At 31.5% G+C, this 23,243-nt stretch overlaps 5 protein-coding genes and 1 long non-coding RNA gene across 9 annotated transcripts in view; 2 read left to right on the top strand and 4 right to left on the bottom strand.

Annotated features, from left to right (window-relative positions):
- LOC128893547 (uncharacterized) overlaps nt 1-4,058 on the bottom strand; it is a 9,583-nt gene extending 5,525 nt beyond the window's left edge. The window contains exons 1-3 of one of the 2 annotated variants that reach the window (XM_054154569.1): nt 3,582-4,058; nt 383-776; nt 82-299 (exon numbers count right to left, since the gene is read on the bottom strand). In XM_054154569.1, coding sequence (XP_054010544.1) covers nt 82-213 — 132 coding nt within the window. In that variant the 5' untranslated portion in view covers nt 214-299; nt 383-776; nt 3,582-4,058. The remainder of the gene's footprint in view (nt 1-81; nt 300-382; nt 777-3,581) is intronic. The other variant, XM_054154568.1, reaches the window with a different exon arrangement.
- LOC128893565 (uncharacterized) lies at nt 878-1,620 on the bottom strand. Its single transcript, XR_008461374.1, has 2 exons — nt 1,479-1,620; nt 878-1,397 (listed from the first exon to the last, which is right to left on the bottom strand). It is a non-coding gene; the product is annotated as an uncharacterized LOC128893565 (long non-coding RNA).
- Nucleotides 889-20,956, top strand: LOC128893560 (NSFL1 cofactor p47). 2 transcript variants are annotated; one of them, XM_054154595.1, is made up of 6 exons: nt 889-1,321; nt 2,578-3,353; nt 19,350-19,782; nt 19,857-20,145; nt 20,219-20,422; nt 20,528-20,956. In XM_054154595.1, exons 2-6 carry the CDS (start codon nt 3,294-3,296, stop codon nt 20,655-20,657), a joined length of 1,116 nt encoding a protein of 371 aa, XP_054010570.1. In that variant the 5' UTR covers nt 889-1,321; nt 2,578-3,293; the 3' UTR covers nt 20,658-20,956. The 2 variants fall into 2 exon arrangements, with proteins under 2 accessions (XP_054010570.1, XP_054010571.1); XM_054154596.1 differs by lacking the exon at nt 889-1,321 and having other exon boundaries at nt 2,596-2,731; nt 2,910-3,353.
- On the bottom strand, nt 4,197-22,764 carry LOC128893554 (spliceosome-associated protein CWC27 homolog). 2 transcript variants are annotated; one of them, XM_054154580.1, is made up of 8 exons: nt 22,631-22,764; nt 6,286-6,417; nt 5,977-6,186; nt 5,704-5,904; nt 5,475-5,614; nt 5,144-5,401; nt 4,916-5,074; nt 4,197-4,852 (listed from the first exon to the last, which is right to left on the bottom strand). In XM_054154580.1, exons 2-8 carry the CDS (start codon nt 6,325-6,327, stop codon nt 4,330-4,332), a joined length of 1,533 nt encoding a protein of 510 aa, XP_054010555.1. In that variant the 5' UTR covers nt 6,328-6,417; nt 22,631-22,764; the 3' UTR covers nt 4,197-4,329. The 2 variants fall into 2 exon arrangements, with proteins under 2 accessions (XP_054010555.1, XP_054010556.1); XM_054154581.1 differs by lacking the exon at nt 22,631-22,764 and having other exon boundaries at nt 6,286-6,436.
- On the top strand, nt 6,626-19,470 carry LOC128893563 (dynein axonemal heavy chain 7-like). Its single transcript, XM_054154600.1, has 3 exons — nt 6,626-15,857; nt 16,434-18,897; nt 19,330-19,470. The coding sequence occupies exons 1-2, from the start codon at nt 6,741-6,743 to the stop codon at nt 18,363-18,365; spliced, it is 11,049 nt and encodes a 3,682-aa protein (XP_054010575.1). The 5' UTR covers nt 6,626-6,740; the 3' UTR covers nt 18,366-18,897; nt 19,330-19,470.
- LOC128893556 (uncharacterized) lies at nt 21,337-23,243 on the bottom strand. The gene is made up of 2 exons (XM_054154583.1): nt 22,866-23,243; nt 21,337-22,774 (listed from the first exon to the last, which is right to left on the bottom strand). The coding sequence occupies exon 2, from the start codon at nt 22,670-22,672 to the stop codon at nt 21,356-21,358; it is 1,317 nt and encodes a 438-aa protein (XP_054010558.1). The 5' UTR covers nt 22,673-22,774; nt 22,866-23,243; the 3' UTR covers nt 21,337-21,355.

Genomic DNA, 23,243 nt, shown 5'->3' with positions numbered 1-23,243 from the left:
ATTCGTATTCTGCTCGATGCATTCGACGAATCGAACCATGATAGAGTCAATTAGCAGTCGAAGAAGAGAACGATCACTTACCTGGCACCAGGTCGTCGACACTTTTGCATCGATTAGCCTCTGATCGGAGACGGTTAAAGGGTACAATTGCTCGGAATAAACGCGATATCGCAAGTACATCGGGCCCGCTACCAACACGGCTGGAAGAAACATCCCGAGCAAACATAATCGCAATAGTCTCAGCGGCACCTTGTACTGAGACCTACGAGGCTGCCAATCTCTTGGACGAGCACCCTCCTCTACGGATTGCAAAATTTTCATGAGAATCTCCCGTTCAACTCGACCTCCCAAGTGAATATCAAAAACACACGCATAATTTCACCTTCGAAAGCGTTAGGAGACGTGCGAGAGTGTATGCGAATTGTTTGTCGTAGTTTTCGCAGATGATCTACACATTTAAAAGTTGAAATTCGAGGTCTTTCCTTTTTAGACACGGAACTTCTTGGCTTACAATTAACTAAAAATCGCTATAGTAGAAAAGACACTAATATGTTTTGACTATCAGTACTTTGGGCCATTTAAGGTCAACTTTTGCTTTTTTTCAATACAGCTTCTCCTGAACTTTTCATCGCCTTATCTAGTAGAATATTCTCAAACGCTTTAAATGTATATATTCACGTGCGAAAATCATGACTCGTGATGAAAATATTTCTTCTTTCCTGTACAATGGATGATGGATTTGCAATTTAATATTTCAATCAGGCATAGACGCTTCACTGAAAAATGTATGCATCGTTCGAATGAGTGACAATAAACAGCTGAAAAATATTTGCTTATTTCGCAGTTACAATTTAAAGGTTAATAAACAATTAGTATCGAAAGTGTTGACTCGTTTATTTATTGCATTACAAACATCTATCGATACGCATCTGTCGTTACATCGAAATATCGAATTCCATACAAAATTGTACGACGATTACGATTACTTCGTCGCGTGATATAACATTTGCGCATTATGTCACTTCAATCACGCTGTAATCGGTATGTTTTCATCTATGTTTATTCATTACGCTAAATGTCAGTGACGTTTCATGAATATTACTTGAAATTGAAATCATCGTGACGCAAACATGACAAAAAGTACATCAATAATTGGATATTATCCTTAACTGCAGTGTTGCGTAATGTTTTCATAGAATGACAGACAAAGTTGAAGAAACAACTGTGTATCAGTTCAGTGTACCCTAGCACTTGAGGAACAAAACTCTGCTAAATAATAATTCTTTCTATTTGTCGAACATTCTGTTATCGTTCAGAGAAGGTAGGTCAATTTATCTTCTATCACTCCAACTCGACAATGCGATATTCTTGTGTATGCATCCAATGGCGGATCTAGGCTAATCAGAAAAAAATATTAAATATTTAAAAACGACTCTGAATTTTACGATATTCTAGCAATACCACTTGTTGATACTAACAACATTGAATTTTCAATCAAATTAAGAGTATCTGCGCCAGTCATCTTTTTTTAAGAACAAAGAGAATTGTCTTCTACGCTTCTGAATAGTAATTAAGTTTAAAAATTGATACACATTAGGAGCTCTCTGTGGGCACCAAGCTGAAGCTTGATTAGTTATTACATAGTTCTATATAGGTTCGCCACTACGCACATTCTCGTGGAAAACTCCACGAATTTCCTAAACGATGCTTCTTTTCTTTATTTTCACATGTCAGCGGGCGTAACACGGACCTCGATATTTCGAATTACTATACTCCCTTAGGCGTGTGTCTGTCTTGAGAAGCATAGTACGCATGCTACGGGCTGCGATACGTTAACGATAAGTAATAATTAGTCAACGATGTCAACAAACATTCGTATCACGCGTTCCCTAACGCGTGCGCTCTTTGTCGATCCAAGTTCTGTTATATTTACTTTCGCGGAATTGATACGTAGATAAACAAAAATTTACTTGGAAATGGGGAATCGATTTATATGTTTTTTGCGGATTAACTGTAACAATATGATTTAAAGTCGAATGACTTTGACGAGAAGATCGTGCTAAACACAAGGGACTGTCACTGTACAAATATTTCTTAACTAAATAAGTGAAATGAGAGGAAAACGTTCAAGGATATCGAGACCAAATTAATCTCGAGAATTGAATCAATATTTACTGAAAAATAAATGTTGCATCTAAATTGCGTATGGAATATTTTTAAATGCAAATTACGAGACACAGAGCAACGGTACAAACATTAATAAATCGGCGCACGAGTTGATTCCGTTTGCGAACGATAAAAGACAGCATATCGCGATGAGTATTAATTAAAACGTTCAGATTGTCCTAATCGTATTTCATTTACTGTGGCGCATATAAAGAATGCCCGCAAACTCATGCAGATGGTGAGAGAGGAATAGACCAAAAAAATCTATATTTACAGATTTATTCGTATAAATGATTGTTTTTGCTCGTATCGAATAAGCGTATCAATGTATTTTATGATTCTTGACAAAAAATGAAGTCGTTATTTTCAATGTTGGAAAAGAGAATAATATATTCAAAATCTAAATTTCAGATACCCGGAAGACACATCGCGCGCCTCTGACGACGATCAAATTTATTTGCATTTCATGGTTCGGAAACAGTTGAATTTCGAACGCCCACCATACTATTCTGTTTATTTTGATACGTGCCACACGTGTCCACTGCTGGGAATTTGCGAACACCCGGTATACATATGTACAACGACCCTTATGCATATATGTAGATACGCGGTGATAGGGATTTAAAAATAAAACTTGTTCTATCTTGTGGAGGGAGTTTATACATTGCTGCTATTACGATTAAATGAACTACATTAAAGAAGAATATGCGATTGAAGAGTGAATGCGCTATATTCAATTTCAGGGCGATACATTTCCACGCTGCTTACGACGCTCTAAGTAAATACCGTAATTGCGTAATTAAGTTAATTCACCTATCAATGGGAACACGATTTCGACGGGACCGTAGTCGAAATTCTCGCAACACCATCGTAGCCAGAGTCGGGTAGAATTTCATTCGAATAATGGATGACGAATAAAACATTTGTATAGCTTTTTATTCGCAACGTTTATTCGATCCAACAGCTATTTGAGTAATTTTGTATTCATTCAACGCGGAAGTATAATTTGATTGTGTAACTCAAATAGTAATTTTTATTGAACGAATAACGATCAGTTTATTCTTTATTCGTTAATCGAAAATCCGTTATCTAGATGAGGATTGTGTTCATCTCTGACCTCTGGTAGCATGTGTAACAGTCTACGCACCTACACAGCACACCACGCGATTTCGCCACGTGCCGAGCAGGTGAGGAAACACTAATTAAAAATATATAACGTACTCTCTCACACTGTTATACTAAATTTCTCTTGAGACGTACAATCGGTACTGGATGCAAGCTTGAATAATTTACTTTTAAAAATACACTTAAACCGACTGGTTTTTTTTCTTTCTCAACAACGCAGATAACAACCAACACGTTACAGTCACACGATCAAAGCGATTAATAAAATATATGAACGAAACAAAGCATACCGAGTGTATCTATTTTTAATGGCGTCGTTGACATTCTCCCCGTAGAACCACGGCATAAAACACTGTCAGGATCGGTTTCCTGAAGCGTGGATACTGTTAAGAAAATAACACGCACAAACACAAATTAAACGAACTGACAGTCCACCGATAAAATGTTTAAGTATATACTGTCTACAAAAAAAAAAAATACATAAAATACTTTGAAATTGGGATAAATGAAACGTAGTAATTAATTACGTATATTCAGTATCGCGCAAAGTTATGTAAATACACGATGTGTATCGTTCGCTGTCAACAGATCGACTGAATCAGTGAACGAATGTCATGCTTTGTATCAGTGCCTTATCAACTTTTACTGTGCCCGGGATAAGCTACCATCTGTAAGTCTATTTGCACAAACCATAGCACTACCGCTAATCTCCGTCGTCATCAAAATATTAAAGTTATCTCGCAAAGTATGGTAAACACGACCATACGGCACCGAAGACACCTTCAAATATATTTTCGTTTCCGACACCAAAATGCGACGTATACAAAATATACCATTCGCGCGATCAATTAACACTTACGTGTAAACTGTAAAAGGATAATTCGATAAGCTTCCCACGGTTTGACTTTTTCTTTAGACAAAGAAATTAAATGTATTTCATACAGTACACACCCTATATACATATAGTTTTGTACAATACATTAAATGATGTAAGAAAGCCTTACTTGAATATTACACCAATATTATCAATAATACACATTATTTACGACGGTGGTCGCTCTGCCTACTTTTATCGTCTCTCGGTTTGTGTAGCTTTTCTCCTCTTCGTCGTTTATTGAGTGGATTTCTGGGATCGTAAATCTCGAACCAATCGTCGTCTTTCGTGCTTGCATCTTTGGCAAGGACGGGTGCTTTTTCTTCGCAATGTAATTCGTGTACCATCCAAGATTCGTCGCTCGGGTCAAAATCCTCTTCTTTGTCCATTCCTTTTTTCGGCGGAGATGGCGATCTTTCCGTTCTAGTCTCCTTAGCGTTTCGAAGCTTGGACTTGAATTTTTTTAATAAATCCATTGTAAAATCTTCGCGACTCTTACCCTTTTTAGGGATCTTTGACTTTGCTTCTTTGTATTTTTCCTGAGTTTCTATGTATTGTTTCATAATTTCTGTTTTCTGTTCTTTCTTCGCTTCTTGTCCCTCGATTAATTTCTTCTCTTCCTCCTTTGCTTTTTTCTCGTTCCTAACATCGCGTTTCAAGTCCCGAATTTCTTTCCTAATTTCTTCCCTGTACAAAAATTAATCATTAACGTTTAGATATTATCATCGAAAATGTGTAACAAACACGTACGCTTTTTTTCTACGTTCATCGTCTCTATCTTTTCCTAGATAATACTCGTCTTCCTTCTCATCGTTATCATCATCAACGTCGTCCACCTTATAATTTTCTACCTTTTTAGGTCCTTTTTTTGTATCCCTTAATTTAGTTTTGATTCTTTCTTTCATTTCTCTAAGGATGTAATATGGTAAATAAATTACGTTCCATGATATGAAAATAAATCGTGTATAATAAACTCACTCTTTTTCTATTTTCATAGCTTCCAATTCTTCTGGATTTTCAACTTCGTCGTCACTTTCCCAATCGCTGCTACGATCTTCTTTTTTTTTCTTACTTGGAGGTCCAGCTGGTTCAATAGCTGGTTGAGCACTTAGCTTTGGATCATCGGTTAAATGATCGTGTGCCGATTTACCTTTACCGGTGAATTGTTTATTTAATATCACAGATTCTTCCTCATCTCCCTCTGCTTCTTCCCCAAAAGATAAAAGTTGAAAATTTCTGCAATGAAACATTCAATGATCAGAAATACTATTGACATAAGGGGAAACTACAAATAATTTATGTATCTTACTTTACTCCAGTTTTTTTTCTTTTTGTACTATCTTTTATTTCTTCACTTTTCTTTGTTATTACCCTGGTTACAATATCAGAAAAAGGATTATTCAATATTTCTGTCTTTATAACTTTTGGAGGATAAAGAGGTTTATCATTCTAGAAAGAAAAGAAAAGGATTAGAATGCATTCCTTGTTAATCCCTTTTTAGTAACTTATAATTCTTCACTCTGAATTAATAAACTTACTTCGTCTACAAGTGCTTCTTCAAGTTTAAGCATATTATATATAGTTTCTCCGGTAACTTTGCCAAAGATGGTATGTTTATTCTGCAATTCTGGTGTAGCTGCAAGAGTGAAGAAAAACTGAGAGCCATTGTCATCTTTTCCAGCATTGGCCATGGCAAGTAAACCTCTTCTACAGAAACGTAATCTTGTATGGAATTCATCCTATTGAATGTACATTTTACATTTATTTTCCAATCATAATAGAATTGATTTTAATATTAAACTGAAACGTACTTTAAATGGTTGTCCATATATACTTTCACCACCTTCACCTGTCCCAGTTGGATCTCCACCTTGTGCTATGAAACCTTTAACAATTCTGTGAAATATAGTATCGTCATAATATCCATCCATACATAATTGTATGAAATTTCTACATGCTTTAGGAGCCTCCTTTGTCCATAATTCCAAGTCAATATCACCTACTGACGTTTTCATTACCACCTGTTTATAAAAAATGAAGTAGTTTTTCATAAAATATCATAGGTTATGGCATTGAAAACAAGTAAAAAGTATATTAAAATATCACAAATTTATACTTACTTTACCCGTGGTGGGTGGCTCTTGTATGTAAATATTACTCATCTTTGCAGATGTTTATGAATTATATCGAGAAATTATTTATTAACAAAACTATTCCATGTTGAATTTCTACTCACTTTTGACATCAATCACCTTTGAAATAATTAACCTAAGTGAATGACGCATTTGATACCTAATATGTACATTTAAATTACAATATAGTAAGTATGTTTACAAATACCAAAGATATATACCAATTTCCTAGTATTGATAAAACATTCTGCATCCATGTTATAAGCAAGCTAAGTTGATAGTGTTTAGTAATAACATGGATGTTGAAAAACTTTTACATAGCTAATCAAGATAAAGAATGTGAAATAAAATAAGATCAGTGAGTATTCTTTGACTTAAACAAAATTTATACTCCAAGTTTATAGAAATTAAACATTTTCTGAAAACACTTATTTGCAAGGGACATGGATATAAATACAATAAATGTACACAGTTATGGTAGTTCAAATACTATTACATCAATAAATAATCAAAGTTCATTGTACAATAAAATGAAAACTTGCTTAAAACATATTCATTTTAAAGAATTTCCTATTCAATGGGAAACAAATATTTTAGATTTGTTACCACAAAATTATAGAAAAAAATATTGTCTATTAATACAATCAATGTTAAAAGAGGTAAAAGATATATACATCAAAGATATGCAAAATTTTGTAATAAGAACTGTATTATCATCACCAAATGATAAGGAAGACCCTCTCTCTACAATAAGTTGTACAAATCATATGTTTCTGAAAGAGAAAAGAGCTTATAATTATGAAACATTTAGAAAACATCACAAATTATTAAGAAAAAATTATTTTCTTTATTTGGAGCCAATAAAATTTATTATATGCCTGGCACAACTTAAACTTCCAACAATTATTTGTAACTTTGAACATTACTATTGTTTTGGACCTATGTTATTGAATGATTTTCAAGACATGATTACCAATGATATTAAAAAAAGTTCTTTGATTATATTAAATCAATTTTACAATGAAACATCTAGAATTATAACAGAAACAAGAGTTTTAAAAGCTGTTAATCCAAAGAAACTACCACGTATCATGCAATGTATGACAAATGTTTTTGTACAGCAAATTCTAAATATGATGATGCAGTCTATTAATTATATGTTAAACATCATGAGTAATGGATATTATTGTCCACAAATAAAATTTCAACTTGTTATGGAAAACAATCAACTACATATCAGTCCTAATATGGAAGAAATATACTCAATGTATCACAGTATAATTGATAAGATTGGAACAGTTGCTCAAAATTTGATGCCATTGGAAGAATGGCTGAGTATAAAATCACATTCCAAATATATTCAAATAAAATTGCCAGATTGGTATATCAAGGAATCTCACAATAAATTGCAAATTGTATTACATCATTTATTTGAACCCATAAACAGACATGTAATAGATATGACTGAGGAATTTTATCCCATCTGTGCACCCAACATAAAAAAACGAATATTATCATTAACTTTGGGCAACATAAATTTTGATTTATACCTTAAACAGATACAGAAATATAATACATATTTAGTAAAAGCAAATGCAATAGTAGGGAATACATATTATACAATAGGAAAATTGGAACAAAATATAGCTAAGGAAGTTTTAAAGACAGAATCATATAATATTGTGAATGCTTTTTTGATGAAACTTATTAAGTATCATCAAGAATTCAATCAGTGTATCTGTTCAGAATTTGAAAATTTAAAAGCAAAATCGTTAAATGTATCAAAAGATGCAAAATCTTTGATTGAATTAACTGAATATATATTACACGCATCAAAAGTACTAATAGGAAGTTTAGAATCTAAAATTCAAAACTCAATACAGATGTTAAGTACATTATTAGAAATTGCAGTTTTGTCCGAGGATCACATTGAATTAAATAAAAAAACTATTAATTGGTTACATGAAATTGAACCTGTGTTCAGACAAAATAATACATTATGTGAAGCAATGAAAAATGAATTAGAAGATGAAATGCAGAAAAGAATAAACGACTTAAATTCTGAAGTAGACAATATTGTTCCTCAATTGAGTGTTTTAGACAATATGGATGATATAAATAGAACTGGGGAATACATTGAATACTATGGAGGTCTTCTTAAACAAGTAAATAAAATCAATTGTGAGATGCAAAGGATTAATGAGGAGGAAACATTATTCAAATTTCCTGAAACTGAGTTCCCTAAAATAATTGAATTACAAGACATAATCGAACCATTTCACGACCTTATTTATGTTATTTATCAATGGCAGAAAGACAATGCTGTATGGTTAGATGGCCCTTTCGAATGGTTAGATGCCACTACTGTAAAAAGTAAAACATTAAATTACTTTGAAAAAATTATGGAAATGAGTCAAGCATTCAAAACAAAAATTAAAATGGATTTAACTGCAAACAAGTGTTTCAAATTCTCTGGAATTGCAGATGATCCAGATCCAATGCAACAACCTGCTCCATTGAAACTATGCTGGCAGGCTCTTAATGATATAAATGATTTTAAAAATTATTTGCCATTAGTAGTATGCATGTGTAATTCAGCACTTCAGAAACGACATTGGGAAGAAATGTCTGTAATATGCAATTTTGATCTTGCACCAAATGCTGGAACTAGTTTAAGGAAGATTATTTCATTTAATCTGATGAATGACATTGAGAAATATGAAGCTATCAGTGTAAGTGCAAACAAAGAGTTAGAGTTACAACAAAAATTGTCTAAAATGATTAAAGAATGGAATACAATTTCTTTTGAAATAAGTAATGATGAAACATCCAATATGAGTGTATTTTCCCATTTAAACGATATAGAATTACTTCTTGAAGATCATTTTATAGTAATTGAAGAAATGAGGACTTCGAATTTTGTCAAACCAATAGTTTCAACGGTATCGAATTTTTCTATGTCGCTCGTCAGAATTCGAAACATCATTGATCAATGGAATTACATTCAAGTATTGATACTTTCTTTAGAAACCACTTTTTGTTATCCTAACATCGAAATTTATTTACCAAAAGAATCAGCTTTGTACACGGAAGTAAAAAATGTTTTAACAATTATTCAAAACAAATTATGCGAGACTCCTACATTTACTGAAATTAATAATCCAATAATTTTAAAATCTTTATGTGATACTAACGAAAAGCTTGAACACATAAATCAAGGTGTAAGAAATTACATTGAAGCTAAAAGATTATGTTTTCCGAGATTCTTTTTTCTTTCTGATAAAGAAATCCAACAAACATTATTTGAATCAAATAACTTAGAGAAATTGCATATATCGGTAAACAAATGTTTTGAGGGTATACAAAAAGTACGAATTAATAAAGAAAACTGGATCTGTTCCATTATTGGTGATTATGGAGAGGAATTATACTTAGAAAAATGTATTAATGTTTATTCTGATCATGAAGAAAAATGGTTGATACATCTAGAAAATGAAATAAATGGTATGATAAGAAAAAGCATTTTACAATGCTGGAATGTATTTAATCAAACATTTACGTACAATAGCATTGCTAATTTCCCAAGTATGGTAGTTGTTTGCGTTTTTCAACTTTATTGGACTTCTAAAGTACACGACTGCCTTACATCATTTAATTTCGAAACACTGAATTCTTTATATTTAAAATACGTTACCCACGTAAGTTGTTTAATTAATGAAATGAAAAAATATTCAACAAAAAGGTACAGAGATGTATTAATGTCTTTAATTATTATCATAAGCAATCAAAAAGATGTCATCAAATTATTACTGCATAAAAATATTACGAGATCTACAGATTTTGAATGGGTTGCACAATTACGATACTATTTAGAAGAAAATTGTGTTAAAACATCAATGTTTAATACAAGTATAAGTTATGGATGCGAATATAATTACTACAAACATCATATAATAAATACTACTCTAACAGATAGATGTTTCCATACTCTTATGCAAGCATATGAATATCATTTATATGGAGCTATTACAGGACTACCTGCTGTAGGAAAAACAACGACTGTTCAAAGCTTGGCAAAAGCTATTGCAATACAATTTCGTACCTTCAACTGTGCTGATATATTATCCTATGATTTTTTTTGTCAAGTTTTTAAAGGATTTATTTCTTGTGGAGCATGGCTTTGTTTTGAGAATTTTGATAGTTTGAAACTTGAACTTCTATCCATGATTACTCAAAATCTTATTTGTATTTTCCAAGCAATAACAACGAATTTAAAAATAATAACTTTTGAGGGTTCAACACTGAATATGAATCCAACTGGGCATATTTGCACTATCACGAACCTTGGTTCGTTTAAGTACTCTAATTTACCCGATAATTTAAAAATATTATTTAGAACAATTTCTATGATGGCACCAGATATTGGTAGAATTGTAGAAGTTGAACTTTTTGCTGCTGGCATATCTAATTCAAAACTACTAGCTTCAAAATTGGTGACATTGTACAAAATACTGTCTGAACAGCTGTGGTGCGAATCGTGTAACACTTTTAATATATGCTCTGCAAAAGCAGTTGTTAGGTCTGTAATTTATTTAAAGAGAAGTTTCCCAGATGAAGATGAAAGCATGTTACTTTTACGTTCACTGATCGATATTTGTCTTCCCAAACTTTGCAATATGGACATACTGATCTTTAAAAATATAGTGCACAATATATTTCCTGATACTGTTTTACTACCTCCTGATTATACAGTACTTTTAAATACCCTTGAGATGATTTGTAAACGTAGATTTCTATATATTCATGATGTATTCAAACTTAAAATCATACAAATATTTGAAACAATGTACATTCATCAAGCTCTAATGATTGTTGGTAATCCTTTTGTGGGAAAAACAGAAATTTTGCATGTTCTTGTAGATGTATTGTCATCCTTACATAAACAGGGTATTGAGTTTGGTGTTAATGTAAAAGTAGAGACTGTAATTCCAGGAGTATGTAATCTTCACCGACTTTTTGGTCATTTTGTTGAGAAATCAAAAACTTGGAAGGATGGAATATGTTCCAAAATATTTCGTTCTTTCTCGGAAAATAGTTCTTCTGACAAAAAATGGATAGTATTCGATGGACCTTTAAATGATGTATGGATTGAAAGTTTATATACAGTTCTTGATACAAACAAAGCACTACATTTGACATCAGGTGAAAAAATGAATGTAACAGATTCAGTGTCTGTTATCTTTGAAACAATGAATATGATAAACGTTTCTCCTGCCATTTTATCAAGATGCGGTATAATTTATATCGAATCACGCTCTATCGATTGGAAACCATATGTTAAAACACATATTAACAAACATAATATCTACAAGGGGTATGAAGAAGTATTATATTCATTATTTGATTGGGTTTTAGATCCTTCTTTAAAATTTATAGAGAAATACTGCACTTCAACTTCAGTTGTTGGACAATTACATTGTATAATATCAACATTAAATTTACTTGAAATGTATTTAAAGGATGCTAAAATAGAAAACACAGAAGAAAAAGGAAAAACGAATCATTTTATAATATGGATGCAAGTTGCACTTCTATTATCTATTATATGGGGATTAGGAGGAAATTTAGATATGGATTCTCATATTAAATTTAATTCCTTTTGTACAATGCTTTGGGATGGTACCAATAAAGAATATCCAAAACCAGAATCAATCAAAAATTTTGATATAACACTACCTCATGAAGGTTTAATACAAGATCATTTTTACATTTTCAAAGGTATCGGTAATTGGAAGTACTGGGGTGACTTATTAAAAAGTGAAAAGGTATTAGAAATACCTAATTGCAATGAAATTTTTGTATCAACAGTTAACACTATGAAATACAATCATGTGTTCTTGAAGCACATTAAATACAAAAAGCCTTTCATCCTTTGTGGAGATACATCTATTGGAAAAACTTCTTTAATGAAAAATTTACTAACAACAAAATTATTAGAAGAAAAGTATGTAATCAACTTTTTTAGTTTCACTTCCTTGGATACTGTTCCCAAAACACAACGATTGATACTTTCAAAATTAAATAAAATAAGGAAGGGACATTATGGCCCACCAAAAAACAAATTGTGTATTAGTTTCATAGATGATCTTAATGTGGAAGTAAATGGCCGTAAATCAGAAAGTATTTTAGAACTTTTTCGGCAGTATCATACTTATAATTATTTTTACGATTCTGATGAACCTGAGAAAATTTTTATTCACGATATTATGTTTTCACTTGTTATTATAGGAAATAGCAAAACTAACATATGTCCTAGATTTTTGAGATACTTCAATTTGTATACCATGTATACACCATCTACAGATACTGTATTCAGAATATTTTCCAATGTACTTTTCACCAATTTAAAAAAAAATCTTTTTGCTGCTGATGTCTTTAGCAGTGTAACTAATATAACTAATGCTACAATCGATATTCACAATTCTCTAATTAAAACGCTACGACCGATACCAGCAAAATTCCAATACCAGTTCAGTCTAAGAGATATAAGCAGAGTGATCAATGGATGTAGTCTTATTCAGAAGGAATCAATAGAAACTAAAGTTACTTTTATTCGTCTTTGGGCACATGAGATATGGCGCGTTTTTGGCGATAGGATATTAGATAACAACGACAAAGACTGGCTCTTTGTACAGATAAGAGATATTGTTAAATGTCATTTTAAAGATTCATTTGAAACAGCTTTTGATTATTTACCAAAGTCTGAGAAGAATCAAATTACAAAGGATAGCTTTAATGACTTGATGTTTAGCAGTTTCATGGATACTGAAAAAAACAAAGATAAGAAATATGAAGAAATAAATTCTATGGAAAAGCTAAAAAATCAAATTCTTTTCTATCTAAATGAATACAATAGAAATTTTAAAAATCAAATTGATATAGTTGTAACAAATTATGTGTTACAATGTTTGATAAGAATTTCAAGAATTGTAACTACACCAAGAAATAATTTATTGATGATTTCTTGCATAGGGTCTGGTAGAAAATCTATAATGAGTCTTGTTGCTTACATGCATCAACAAGAATTAATTGAACCATCTCTGCATTCCTCTAATGACTTCAATGTATGGAGAAAAGATTTGAAAACAGTTCTACAAAAGTGTGGTGCATTAAGAAAGAGTATTATATTTTTTTTAAAAGACAAACAAATAACAGATCATTTTCTTTGTGATATTAGTAGCTTATTAGCTAATGGAGAAATACCCGATCTATTTTCTATTAAGGAGAGGTATGATATTATTGAAATGGTACGTTTACATGCTCAAGGTGGCAATAAAATCACAGAGATTAGTATTCGTTCCGTAATGAACTATTTTATAGAACAATGCAAAAATAATCTGCATATCGTGATATGCTTTAATTCAACAAATAAAGAAACTAGATCGTATTTACATAGGTATCCAGAATTAGTAAAATACTGTACAATAAATTGTTATGAAACGTGGCCAATAACTGCGCTCAAAGAAATAAGCTCAAAATACGTCCAAGATATCAAAATTCATGAAAATATAAAAGCGGATGTAGTAAAAGCTTGTGTAAAATTATATAACAATGCGCAAGAAATAAGTACTGAATATTACAACGGAACCGATCGAACAATTCATATTACATTATCTGCATTTTTACATATGTTAAAGTTATATGCTTATCTCATGTCAAAAAAGCAAAAAGACATTGTTATAACGCGAAGTAGATATTTAACAGGTTTAGAAAAATTGGAATTAGCTGCAAAGCAAGTCGAAGAGATGAAGGGTACATTAACATTATTAAAACCACAATTGGAGTTATCTGCTCAGCAAACTATGATGACTATGAAGGAAGTTGAAAATGAAAATGCTACCGTAGAGGGAGCGACTATTCTCGTACAACAAGAAGAAGAAATAGCAAATAAGAAAGCAGCAATTGCTGGTCGTTTAAAAGTAGAATGTGAAGCTGATCTTGCTGTAGCAATACCAATTTTAGAGGATGCTGTTGCCGCATTAAATACATTAAAACCTACAGATATTACTCTTGTGAAAGCTATGAAAAATCCTCCTGATACTGTTAAACTCGTCATGGCTGCAATTTGTGTTATGCTTGATGTATTACCAGATAAACCTATTGATCCAGTTACTGGTAAAAAGTTGACAGATTATTGGGGTCCTAGCAAACGCATTTTAGGTGACATGAATTTTTTACAGAATTTAAAAGATTATGATAAAGATAATATTCCACACAATATCATGCAAGTTATTAAAAAAACATATATGACAGATAATAATTTTAAACCTCACGTTGTAGCCAAAGCATCAAGTGCAGCAGAAGGACTTTGTAAATGGGTACGCGCAATGGTATCTTATGATGAAGTTGCAAAGGCAGTTGCACCTAAAAAAGAAAAACTATTGACTGCACAAAGAGAATGCAATGAAGCTGAAGCATTTTTAAATGAAAAACGTAGAACACTTGCTGCATTAAATGCAAAACTTGCAGCGCTAAATAACAGTCTTCAAGAAACATTACAACAAAAACTTAAACTTGAAGAGGAAGTAGAAAACTGTACTAACAAACTAAATAAAGCAGAGAGTTTAATTACTAGTCTGGGAAGTGAAAAAGATCGTTGGATGGAGTGTGCAGAAAGTCTTCAAGAAAATTATAATAATCTTGTGGGAGATATGATCATATCATGTGGAATAATAACTTATATGGCATCATGTAGAACTGTCTTTCGTGATCAAATTTTAGAAACATGGAAACAATTCATAAGAGATATAAAAATTCCGTTTACTGTAGACTACAATTTAGTAAGTGTACTTGGAGAAGAGAATGAAATAAATCATTGGTATCTTTGTGGGTTACCTAAACACAGATTTTCTGTTGAAAATGCAATTATTATGAATAATTCAAAACTGTGGTGCTTATTTATTGATTCACATAATCAAGCAAATCAATGGATTAAAAAAATTGAGAAAAGAAATGATTTGAAAGTTAGAAAACTCACTGATTCTGATTGTGTGTCAGTTATTCATTGTAGTGTTGAGAATGGAAATCCAATGTTAATTGAAAACATAGGAGAAACACTAGAAATATTATTGGATCCATTTCTTTTAAAACGAATTTATATTGATGGAGAAGTATCGTATTTGGATACTGGTTACAATATTATAAAATATTCACCTGATTTTCGATTATATATTACAACAAGACTATTCAATCCTCAGTACTCTCCTGAAGTATTTAGTAAGCTTACAGTAATTGATTTTTCTATTCCAAATGAAGCTCTTCAAGATAAACTTCTGGATCTTGTAGTTTTTAAAGAAAAACCAGAACTTCATGAAAAATTCGAAATTTTGATTGTAGAAGATGCTATTAACAAGAAAATATTAAAACAACAAGAAGATAATATTTTGCATACTTTATCTTCAACAACCATAAATATTCTTGAAGATGAGACTGCTATAAAAACTTTAGATTCTTCAAAAAATCTTACTTTGAATGTGATTAAAAAGCAAGAATTATCAAAAGTTATATCATTGGAAATCAACAAATTTCGGAAAAGTTATTTACAATTTGTTAAATATTGTGTAGATTTATTTAACACATTTAATGCTCTATCATACTTAAATCGTATGTACTGTTTTTCTTTCAAATGGTTTATGCAATTATACATTAAATCAATTGAAACTTCAAATAGAAGTACCATTCTTGAAAAACGGTTAGGATTTCTGAAATCTTCATTTACTCAAAGCCTTCATACAAGCATTTCTAAATCTTTATCAGAAAAACATAAGACATTGTATTCTTTCTTATTGTGTTCTAAAATTTTATTAGATGATCAACAAACCACAGAAGATGAAATTAAATACTTTATATCAGCACACATAGACTACATTAATACAGTTTCTGATAATACACTTGATTGGCTTTCAGATGATATTTGGATAAAAATTTATAATCTTAGTGAGAAGTTGTCTGCTTTTCATGGTCTTGCAGATGATATTTGTTGCAACAATGAGACTTGGAAACAATATTATGCTTCCAGGTCACTTCAAAGTGACTTATTGCCAAAACCTTGGTTGGACAAATTATCTTTATTCCAGAAACTAATTCTTACAAAAATTTTATGGCCTGATAAGATTATAATACATGTTATGCAAATGATAGAAAATATTTTAGGAAGTATTCAAAGTTGTTCCCCCCAACTTAAAATATCTCAATCATATACAGAATCCAGTTGTTTAACTCCTCTTCTGTTTATTTTACCAAGTTGTTCATCGCTTTTATCTCTTGTTTCTACATACGCAAGAACAAAAGGCTACTTGTCAAAGTTTATCTCTTTATCAATGAGCAAAGGTCAAGAAGGAAAAGCCAAGTTTCTTATACAAAAAGCTCAGAGAGAAGGAGGGTGGGTGTTTTTGCAAAATTGTCATACAGTGCCTCATTGGATGATTCAGCTTGAACAAATCTGTGAAAACTGCAATATCTCAAAAGTGTCTATAAATTTTCGATTGTGGTTATCCAGTTATCCTATAAAAGAATTTCCTATTAGTATTTTGCAAAATAGTATAAAAATCGTACACGACTATCCTCTAAATATCAAAGAGACGTTGTTAAACATTTATCAGTCTGAACCTATAACAAACAAAGAATTTTTCGAAGGATGCCCTGGAAAAGATACGGCTTTCTCAAAGCTTCTTTTTGGCTTGTGTCTCTTCCATTCAATTATCAAAGAAAAGAAAAACTTTGAAATTCTAGGTTGGAATGTACCGTATGATTTCGATCATTCTGATCTTCGCATATCCGCCATGCAAATGCGGAACTTAATAAATAATACCGATTATGTACCTTTCGATATTCTTTTGTACTTAATTGGAGAATGTAACTATGGTGGAAAAATAATGGACGATTTTGATAAGAGAAGTCTAAAGTACCTTTTGAACGATTACTGTAACATACACATAATCGAAGATCAGCATTATACGTGTACAAGTGGCATAAAAGAATTGATACCACAAAGGTGCGAATATCTTCGTATAATTGAACACATTCAACGAATGCCCTTAGATTTGTCATCTAAAGTTTTTGGATTTAATAAAAATGGTGCTATTGTTCGTGATACGATGTTAGCTACAAACTTTTTGTTGTCTCTTTCATGTATGGATCCTACTGTTCCATTGCCAAATAATCAATTATCTCAAGAACAAATACTAACTCTAATCAACGATATTAATGATAAATTACATGATTCACTTGAGATTAACGAATTACAAGAGAAACACAACTCTTCGCTTCAGGAACCCATAGACGGAGTTCTTCTTCGTGAAGTAAAATTGTTGAAAAATATTTTACAAGTCATAACCGAAACGTTAAGCAATTTAAAATTAGCGTTCGATGGTTGTGTACCATTTACCGATTCCTTGAAAAAGTTCACAGAAGAACTGTACAAAAATAAAGTTCCACGTGCATGGGAAGTTATACAAAATAACATTACAATTGAAAATTTGCCAAGTTATATCGACAACTTAGTAAAACGTACAAATTTTATCAAACAATGGATGAATCAAGGGTGTCCTAAAGTTATTTGGCTCGACACGTTATTTTTTGGTAAAATGTTTTTCTCTGCAATTTTAACAACATTTTCCAAAAGGTACGGTCTACCTATCGAACAAATTGGTTTTGAATTCGAAGTAACAACCGAGGAAGAAGTGGACGTTGAAGACGTCGATGTATATTTCATTCGTGGTTTGCACTTATGCGGTGCTCGATGGGATTTTGAACAAAATATGTTAGTAGAAAGTTCCACGAATGTATTTTGGCAAGATATGCCACCGATACGTCTTAAATGTTTACAGAATAAAAATGATACAGAGGAATTTTATAAATGTCCTGTCTACGTTTCCGCTGTTCGACACACGGATGAATACCTTCAGTCGATGTCGAAGAATTATGTGATTAGTATACCTTTGAAAACTGACATGCTTCAAACTCATTGGATAAAATGTGGCACAGCTTTATTTTGCCATGTTTCATAATACGAAGACATAAAAAAAATACTGTTGTGTATATTCGTATAACATTGTGTAACGACACGTACGTGTAATATTGTGTAATATTATTTAAGGAACATTTCTGATTTAACGCATACGTGCTGTCCTTTTTTGATAATACTAACGAACGTTTTATAACCGATATTCAATACCTACGATAATTTTATTACGCACAATTGCCAAAAATGGTAAAAAATTGCAAGTAGCATAAGACGTATGTTCGAACATTAGGCGGTTGCGTTTGCTATACATATCCGGTTCAGTTCCACATAAATGGAAGGAATGACAGGTAAATTGAAGAAATTGACGTAAAGTTGAATTACTCAACAAAGAAGAACATTAGCCAGAGGAATATTTGATCGGTATTAAGTACAATCTATAATACACCCCGAGTGATTTTTAACATCTGCTCTCAATGGCGAGCCACGAAGAGTTGGTTTCGCAATTTACAGATGTAACTGGTGTTGAACGTGAACGAGCACAATTTTACCTTGAGTCATCTGCTTGGCAGCTCGAGGTGAGACGGCATTTATTAAATATTTCATCAATTTTATCGCAAAATGTTTTAATGGACGATCGCGTTTAAAGCAACGTTCTCCTATCCATTTAATTTTAACGCTAATTTGATATAACCTTAAATGGCAATCAATTTCAATGTTCTCATGATGCATAGTTCCGTACTTTGGGAATGTTGTTAAACAAATTACGGTTTTTGTTATTCTACTACAGGCAATCGAAGCAACAAATGTTTCATGACACGCAAATACGCGTAATCGTAATCTTACGATAAAATTATAACAATATTATTTTATGAATATTGTTAATGACATGCACAAGGATAAAATTAACATTAAAACCAATTTTTTCTACACTATGACTTAATATAATTCGCTGTTTAAATAATTTACTATTCAATTTTATGTCGTTGCATGTCTTTTTGTATTTAAAGGTTATTTAAAATATTGTTAGGTTGCTCTTGCCAGTTTCTATGAGAATGATGAACCTGCTGCACTAATTAGTGAACCTGTTGAAGATACGTCGGATGACGATTATAGAGAAATTGCAGAAAAAATTGTGAAAAGTGTTAATCCCTCTGACATGGAAGGAAAATCATCGAAAGGAAAATCAAAAGCACAATCTAAGTTTGCAACACTTACCGATCTTAAGGATAAAGAGAGTAGCCCTGAAGAAGAAGAAGGACAAGCATTTTATGCTGGTGGTTCAGAACACAGTGGACAACAAGTTCTAGGACCAGGAAAAAAGAAAGATATTGTCAGCGATATGTTTAAATCGTGTCAGGGACAATCAGTTGATGTAAAACCAAAGCCAAGTGGGCAACAAAGACCCAATACTTTTAGTGGTACTGGATACAAATTAGGCCAAACTAGTTCTGATACAGAAGGTATATTACAAGCACTATTAATACATCATGTATAGAGATTCCAATAGAGAACATTGATCATTTATTTTCTTCAGTTGTTACTGCTACATCCTCTAACCATCAGCAATCCAATTCCGGGCCTATTATTTTGAAATTATGGAAAGATGGATTTACTATAAATGATTCTGAGCTCCGTCTGTACAGTGATCCAGAAAATAGAGAATTCCTTGATACAATTAAGAGAGGTGAAATACCAACAGAAATACGTCAAGAAATTCAAAGTACTGAAGCATGGCTTGATATGGAGGATCATCGTCATGAAACATATGTTCCTCCAAAAGTAAAAGTAAAAGCTTTTACTGGAAAAGGACACATGCTAGGAAGGTATACAATATATCTTGCATAAGACATACTTCCTAAACACAATTTACATATTTTTATTAATGTTCATGTTTAGTCCCTCTCCAGCAACTGTTGGCATGACGATACCAACAGATCTTGCAGACCAAACAGCAAATGAATCACAGGCAAAGAAACAACTAAATTTAAATGAATCAAAACCCACTACGACACTACAAATTCGTCTTGCCGATGGTACTAGTGTGAAAGCTCAATTTAATTTAACACATACAATCAATGATTTGAGGCAATATATAATCACGTATCCTTTTCAAATTAATACATGACACTAGTTAATACTATCAATATTAAAATATCATTAATGTTATTTTTCTTGGAGTATGTTCCTTAACTAATTATAACATAGTATGAGACCACAGTATGCTATGAGAGAGTTCAGTCTATTGACAATGTATCCTACCAAGGAGCTTGCTGAAGATAAAACTATCGAAGAAGCTGGTTTACAAAATACAGCAATAATTCAACGACTGAAATAAATGTTTTTCCTAGATCCTTAGTTATGAGAGCTTGAGTGATGTATCAATTAGATGATTCTTAAATATATATTGAGAATACTTGAAAGTAACATTCAATAATTTTTTGGTAACTGACTGGAACATACTTTATTATTTTCCATTTTTATTTGAAATTTGGTTTTTATAATGTAATATTAATTTTGCTGAGATAATACTGGGAACATATTCCTGAACTGAAATTCGATATTGAACTTTTTATTAGTAATATATGATAAAATTACAGAACTTTTGTACAATATATAATAAAATCATCAATGCAATTCTTTGTTTCCTACATGTGTACAATTACCATTTGTAGTAATATCAAGGTTTATGTGAAATTTACTTTTAAAAGCTATAGTATATAAGCTATAAAAATGTGTCTTATATTCTATTTATAAAATATAAATTTTGGAATTGAGAAAGATGAAATATGACAGCTGTTTAGAAGTCTTTAGAAATAGTTATATTTGTATACAAATGATGAAGTTATAAATATTAAAGTGATAAATGTTCTGTAATGTAACAAACTTTTTTTTTGAGATGGTATTATACAATTAAATTCTTATATTACGATTCTTATAAATAGATCAGACTTTCCAATTAAATTTCAATGTGGCAATTGTATTGAATCTATACATTAACTTTAAAGTTGGAAGTATTAAAAAGAATATCATTTACTACCGTTTGCTTAGTACAACTTTACTGTCCATTATAAACTTTACAAACATTGGTGAATTTTGAATATCCTCTTTAAACCTCAAAATTGAGGTCTCTTGAGTGCCTGTATCTGGATCTGGTTTCTCAAAACAATATTTATAACGATTTAACGTAACTAAATCTTTCCTAATTTCTTGAATATGAGTATTATCTTTTTTTAATATCTCATGAGCATTATATATATAAGTAGGTCTGTTATCGGTAATACTTGGATCAAAACGTGTTTTTTTAAAGATTGTAAATGTTGAATTTTTTATATCTGTATTATCTGCTTGTTGCGTGCAAAATGTCAAAGTATTTATTTTGTAATGATTAGATTTCATTCTAGATCGTTTAAAATCTGCCACTAAATCAATAAGAGAATGATGATATTTTAAAACTAAATACTCTTCCCATGATATAGTTGTGACATACATAACTTTTTTGTATGTACGATACAGACAATCTGCCTGAATAACATTCTTTATCACATTAGAATGAATTCCAGAAAAAGGGAAATTCCATGGTACTGTTGTATATGTAAATTTCCAATATGGATTTTGAAACTTAGATGCATCTTTTAAGTTACTATTAAAGTCGTTTGGAATACCAAAGTCATATATTATGAAATTATCCATACCAATTACATCATGAAAATTTATGAAAGCAAACATGTCTGTCAAATGCATTGGTTTTGTTAATGGTGGTGATACACATACTCCAACACTAGTATAATTTGAACTATATGATTGACTTCTAATTGGTAATATGGGAGTATCATTAAGATATGTATTGGATTTTGTAAGAAATGTTATTCCTACTGGTATTGCATTTTTGGTATATGTACAATAGAAATGATACCCATGATAATTTGAACTTTTATCAACATTTGAAAAATTAAAATTACTATCGATTGAAACATACGTGAAGCTTCCTAAAATTGGTTTAATTTCATTTTCAAAGAATATCACACATTGCATGTCTTGAATGCTATTCAGTGAACCAAAGCCTATCACTTGAACTTCTTTTTCACGTATATTATATGCAGAGTAAACATACAAGTCATTATCTAGTCTTTGCCACGAGGAAAGAGGTTCCTCAAATTTCATATTAAATTTAGTGAATATTGGCACATTATTTGTACAGTTTGTTCCAATACTCTTTTGGTTTGGTTTACCAAAATAATTAAAAACTTCTAAGACATATCGTAACTTATAGTACTCATGTCTATAAAATAATAGAGAGACAAGACTCACTATAGCAGTCACAGCAAGTGCGGCTTGGTAATATTTTCTCATGCTTTCAATTTTAATGTAGCTAATATCAACGATCTTAACTCTTTATACGTTAATTCATAGTTTGAAGTGCTTTTGGTCTGCTTATCAAACATGGATAGAACTCTGAAACAAGATTATTCAAAGATTGAATACTTTACATAAATAGCAGTTTAAACATTACTTTTAATAGGTAATATTATACAAATTTAATTACCTGAAAAGTAATGCGATGATTGTCGTTCTACAAGTCGTGTATTGTTATCAAAGAATCCCACTCGTAATTTTATGCAACAGATGGATTCCTCGATAAATTGCTATGTTTACTATGCAGTCAGTTGTCACTTATTATGTTACGTTGAAATTACGATAATTACGAATCAATGATCGTAAGCTTTAGTAAACATTAATTGTGTGGCTCCATAACCAAACAATAAGTTAATACTGCTTTGCTAACGAGCTTCGTGTAAACAAAATCACGTGACTTCCAGGGATTTCAAGCTCACGTCACAATACTTCAGAGCCGGTAAACGTATAGGTGTCGCCATCATGCGTAATGAGGCATAGGCCAAGTGCTACAGAAAAATGATCCGTA

Source organism: Hylaeus anthracinus, unplaced genomic scaffold (genome assembly GCF_026225885.1).
Source record: "Hylaeus anthracinus isolate JK02 unplaced genomic scaffold, UHH_iyHylAnth1.0_haploid 3, whole genome shotgun sequence".
Taxonomy (NCBI): Eukaryota; Metazoa; Arthropoda; class Insecta; order Hymenoptera; family Colletidae; genus Hylaeus; species Hylaeus anthracinus.
This window is presented reverse-complemented; position numbering and strand designations above follow the sequence as displayed.